This window comes from Bufo bufo, chromosome 4, assembly GCF_905171765.1.
Source record: "Bufo bufo chromosome 4, aBufBuf1.1, whole genome shotgun sequence".
Classification (NCBI taxonomy): Eukaryota; Metazoa; Chordata; class Amphibia; order Anura; family Bufonidae; genus Bufo; species Bufo bufo.
Genome location: NC_053392.1, coordinates 316,678,639 through 316,684,638, shown reverse-complemented (window position 1 = coordinate 316,684,638; position 6,000 = coordinate 316,678,639). Strand labels below are relative to the sequence as shown.

At 38.8% G+C, this 6,000-nt stretch overlaps 1 protein-coding gene across 1 annotated transcript in view; it reads right to left on the bottom strand.

Annotated features, from left to right (window-relative positions):
* Window positions 1-311: 311 nt before the first annotated feature.
* The window catches only part of KLHL32 (kelch like family member 32), a 316,085-nt gene continuing 310,396 nt past the window's right edge, over window positions 312-6,000 (bottom strand). Inside the window, exon 11 of the mRNA XM_040428786.1 lies at window positions 312-1,124. Coding sequence (XP_040284720.1) covers window positions 963-1,124 — 162 coding nt within the window. The 3' untranslated portion in view covers window positions 312-962. The remainder of the gene's footprint in view (window positions 1,125-6,000) is intronic.

Here is a 6,000-nt window from a genome sequence, read left to right as displayed (position 1 = left end):
AAATATAACCTGTCCTATTCTTGTCTGTTTTGCGGACAAGAATGGGCAGTTACAATAATGGCTGTCCGTGCCGTTCCGCAAATTGCGGAACGCACATGGACGCCGTCCGTGTTTTGCGGACCGCAAAACACACAACAGTTGTGTGCATGTAGCCTAACACAGTGGTTGCACACCCACTGCCATAGCACATGGCATTAGAACATACATATGTAGATATAAAAATTCACCTCTGTGAAATGATCTGATACAAGATGGATGACATCTGTCTTCTTGTTGAACAATGGTTTTTATTTATTTGCACTTAGGTTCGCTGTTCAGTAACTTATTAGCAGCAAAGTTGATGGGTTGTAAATGCGCAAACCTAATTTTTTTATCACAGTTCCTTTTATATTTGTCCCATCTCTTCAATATGAAAGTCATTGCAATGTTCCACACCATGGCTTAGAACGGAACGATATGGAAAATGATTTACATATCATGAAATTACAGTGATCTTTTATGGTTGACATTCCCTTTGCTTATCACATACATCCAGTCAGTTGCATATGTTTAAATTCTTATCATTGTGTATTGCCCTTTAACCATTTGTTTTGTTCTTAGTGTGAAAGTGTACAGACACTAGTGACTGGAGCATATTGGTCTAGCAATGACACCTTTGCTCTGGTGAGTAAAGTAGCCTTTTGCATAGTCACTGTTCCCTTTGCATCATAATGCTGTGAGTAATCATTTGCAGTACTGTACAGAAGTTCCCAGGCACAATGATACCCTGCCCTGACTATATATTTATGCTTATGGCAGTAGAGTGATTTGTCAGCCAGCACAGGAGGTTACAGATGTATAGCTATGTATAGAACATATATGAATGGCACCAACCTTGTGTTTTTATTATTTAGCTATATCATTCACCCACAATAATATACCGTATGTTGTGTTCATTTCTGGATTCTATGTAAATAAATTCTTTACATTGTGCCTATTCTATGATGTGGAACCTGCAAAGTCTGCAAATTGGGACATGTGAAGTACGGTGCAGGCAGGAAGCATGTTGCTATCCCATTAGAGGCGAATGGCAGTGTAGGCCCATAGAACACTTCTTCTTTGCCTTCTCTGCTAACGTCCAGCACCTAAAATGAAGAGAAAAATTAAATTCAAATTAATCAGATGAACTTGCATAACATATCCGTATCTTTGTATGTTATATAAAATAATTTCGGTTGGGTTTGCTATATATTTAGCCAGCTGTGTCCCCTTTTCTATCACCTTGCACATGTGAGAACAAGTATGTACATATAGTACAGACCAAAAGTTTGGACACACCTTCTCATTCAAAGAGTTTTCTTTATTTTCATGACTATGAAAATTGTAGATTCACACTGAAGGCATCAAAACTATGAATTAACACATGTGGAATTATATACATAACAAACAAGTGTGAAACAACTGAAAATATGTCATATTCTAGGTTCTTCAAAGTAGCCACCTTTTGCTTTGATTACTGCTTTGCACACTCTTGGCATTCTCTTGATGAGCTTCAAGAGGTAGTCCCCTGAAATGGTTTTCACTTCACAGGTGTGCCCTGTCAGGTTTAATAAGTGGGATTTCTTGCCTTATAAATGGGGTTGGGACCATCAGTTGTGTTGAGGAGAAGTCAGGTGGATACACAGCTGATAGTCCTACTGAATAGACTGTTAGAATTTGTTTTATGGCAAGAAAAAAGCAGCTAAGTAAAGAAAAACGAGTGGCCATCATTACTTTAAGAAATGAAGGTCAGTCAGTCAGCCGAAAAATTGGGAAAACTTTGAAAGTAAGGGCTATTTGACCATGAAGGAGAGTGATGGGGTGCTGCGCCAGATGACCTGGCCTCCACAGTCACCGGACCTGAACCCAATCGAGATGGTTTGGGGTGAGCTGGACCGCAGAGTGAAGGCAAAAGGGCCAACAAGTGCTAAGCATCTCTGGGAACTCCTTCAAGACGGTTGGAAGACCATTTCAGGGGACTACCTCTTGGAGCTCATCAAGAGAATGCCAAGAGTGTGCAAAGCAGTAATCAAAGCAAAAGGTGGCTACTTTGAAGAACCTAGAATATGACATATTTTCAGTTGTTTCACACTTGTTTGTTATGTATATAATTCCACATGTGTTAATTCATAGTTTTGATGCCTTCATAGTCATGAAAATAAAGAAAACTCTTTGAATGAGAAGGTGTGTCCAAACTTTTGGTCTGTACTGTATGTTTATAGGGGGGAATTTATCGTGAGGGGAATATTTGAAGCCAGTTTTCCTTAAGTCTAAGTTGGAGTACTTTATGCCACATTTATCAAATGTTTGATAATTGTCTTATCCTTAAATCTAAAGTCCAGTTTTCCAGTATGCCTCAACACCATACTCTGTCTAGATTGTGTGTTCCAAATCTATAAGGCCTCGTTCACATTTCCGTTTTCAATGACGTGTGCTGTTTGCATTTTCTGCGGACAGCATACATACCCACCGATTTAAATGTGTCTGTTCACATTTCAGTATTTTTGTAAACTATTAAGTTTTCAGCAGCATATTATGCCTATGTGGTACAGAACAGCCACTGCCATTCTTCAAGACCTAGGCATATCCTGCTGTTGGAAACTTCACACCTTTCTCCCTGAACAGCCAGTTGAAATTCTGGCAAAACGTGTAGGAGACTTGGAGGTTTAGTATGTAGTGTTCAATGCATTTAGCAGAGTTTAGGATCCAGCAACAGCTAAAGGGATCCCCCTATATTAAGAGTGGACACTCTGCCGACTTCAGGGCAATGAAATATATACTGTACTAGGTGGCCAGTGTAGGTTAGCAAAAGGAAGTAGGACTGAGTCTTTACTATATTCAATATAGCTTATGGCATCAGTATGTTGTCCAATAGCTGCCTCTCAGTGTTCCTTATATGCTTTATATCATATGAAACAGGGTCTAAGCTATTTCTTTAATGTATATTTATCAAAAGTAATATTTTAGATTTCCCCCCTGTTTGGATTTGATATTAAAATAAAGCACTGGCAAATTTAATACATTCGGATCGTGTTAGATCAAAAATTCTGGTAGGTACTCAGTTTCTACTACCTTCTTCATTATCCAGTGTAGGGCACAGCCAAAACCATGAACGTTTACCTTGTTGGCAAAATGCCAGCTGGGGAATTTCCTATTATGGTGTGATTTTTTTTCCTCCATTTTAAAGCACTATTCTCAGACACAGGCTATGTGCGTGCTTATGCTGTATAAATGACTGTGTCTCCTCTGAACTACATTTCCATACCTGGTGGCTTCAGAAGAGGTTCTGCTAAGTATGTAGTAGGAGTTAGCAGTTTATGCATTGTACTACTATGTTTATGTAGGTCAGTGAACGTGATCCACTATATAGAGTATATGTTGATTAGTAGTGGGCTCTTATTTGTTACAGTAATTATTCAGTAGATAAGAAAGTATGATGTCCATTCATATTAAAACCAATGACTTATAGTTACTTGATGAAATATACAGAATGCAAATAATAAAAAGCCTCATCTCTTTTTCTCCAGCCAGTATGGGTTGTTTTCTTCATGTAAATTTACATCAAGTTCAGATTTCTTTTAACCTGACTATAAATGCAGTCTGCCCCACTTGACTGGATAGCCCTTAGCTGAGATGAGGTTGCTGGCCAAAAACAATGACAGCTAACACAGGTTATAAGCGAAAAAATCATTCAGTCTGATCACTGCTGTTCCGCAAAAGTGTTAACGTTCAATCACTCGAAAATACAGGAATGAACTTGGAAAGAAGAAGAGAGGACCAGCGTTTGAAATGAAGCCTGTCCACTGAGTCATAACACTGGGCTTCAGTAAGGAAATTGTCCTCCTGATTGCCACTCAGCCTCAGTGATTGACATGTACTGCACACATACTGTACATATTTCTTCCAGAATGACAAATGCACATCACTAACAAGCGATTTGTTCTGATTCTTTCTATTCCCTACTACTGTTATATACCAATATTTATATCTAATGCGTGTTATAGCTGTACACTCTTACAGTGTAGTGGGCAGTGATTACCATGGACAACCTCTGCAAGGAATCAGGATGTTCTCCCTGATTTTGTTGGCTTCCACTAATGCTCTGTTAACGCCTTCATTTCAAAAACATACTGACAGGTTATGACTGGCCTCGTAGAAAAATTTTTGTTCACTAAAAATGCCATAGAAACTGTTTGCAGTTTCTTCCACACTACAAGTGTTTTTATGCCATTTTAGTGACTTTTTTCAGGCTGTTTTTCCCTACAGAGAGGATAGAAAATGCCTGAAAAAATTCCATAATTTCAACATCCTGCATTAAAGCAGTAGCAAACAATTTTTTTTTATATGTCCTGTCCTTATTTTATTTTCAGCTAAAATTTTAACTTTCAGCTAAAATCTGGAGCTGGCGTTTTTATCCCTAAAAAAGAAAAACACCAAAACTATGTAGATGCGAAAACACCACATCAGGGCTGAAAAATGGTCACTAAAAATCTACGTATGAATCCGCCTTCAGAGTGGTTTCATACATAGTAAAAATGTCACGTTTGTTGCAGTGTTTTTTTTTTTGTTTTTTTCTTTACTATCTGCTGTAAGTCCATAGGGAATTATGAAATGCACAATAAATGGTGTGGTTTCCTTTGTGACGTGACGGCAATTACCCCATTGCTACAGTTTTGCTGTGCAGTTTTCGACCACGCTGCTTGCGATTTTTTTTTTAACCTGTAGAAGCCGTTGTGCCCAAAACCGAATTGCAAAACTGCAGCAATTTGCAATAAAATGTGCAGTATTACCATGTGGTAATTGGCCGAACAAAGACAATACTATTCCACACATGTTAAAGGGGTTCTCCGGGAATTAAGAAAATGGAAATGCTTAAAAATTACTTTATTATAAATATATTCCTAAATACCTTCAGTTAGTTATAATTGCTCATTTTTTTCTAGGAAGCAATCATTAGGAAAAATAAAATGGCTGCCGTCCTATTAGTACACACACAAAACCTGTCCTAATCACACAGGAGGACAAGTTCCTTCACAACACTGAGCTAAAGAGCTGCCTCATCCTCCTCTCCTACCTGTCAGGGATTATGATCCTGAATACAGATGATAACATCTTCAGCTGAATCTCAGCATGAATGGAGTTCATGAGAAGACATGAAGTACAGAGAGGATGGACAGGACAGACTGTGGTAATGGGGGGGCTGTGGTAATGGAGACTGCATACAAGTGCTGCTGCTCATTCGCATCACCCCCTACCCTCCTATCTGTACTTCATGTCCCTTCATGAACTCCATTCCTACAGAGATTCAGCTAAAGTTCTTATCATCTTTAGTCAGGATCATAATCCCTGACAAGTAGGAGATGAGGTTGAGGCAGCTCTTTGGCTCAGTGTTGTGAAGTAACTTGTCCTCCTGTGTGATTAGGACAGGTTCTGTGTGTACTAATAGGACAGTGGCCATTTTATTTCTCCTAATGATTGCTCTCCCTACAAAATGAGCCATTATAACTAATGCAAAGTATTTGGGAATATATTTATAATAAAGTAATAATTAAGTATTTTCATTTTCTTAATTACTGGAGAACCCCTTTAAAGGGCCTCTATCAGCAGATTTGTACTTATGAAGCAGACTGACCTGTTACATGTGCACTTGGCAGCTGAAGATATCTGTGTTGGTCCCATGTTCATATGTGCCCGCATTGCTGAGAAAAATGAGGTTTTAATATATGCAAATTAGCCTCTAGGAGCAACCGTGATGTTGCTGTTACACGTACTTGCTTTCGCTGCAACGGCAACACACTCTCAATTTTGATTGACAGGGCCAAGCAGTGATGATGTTTTTACTCATTTGCATATGAACATGGAACAGTTCAGCCAGTTTCATGGGTACAAATCTGCTGACAGATGCACCTCAAAGCACCTTTAAGTGTGTATTTGAGATGTGGAAGTTAAACTCATTGAGTAGAGGGACTTCTGTGAGTGACC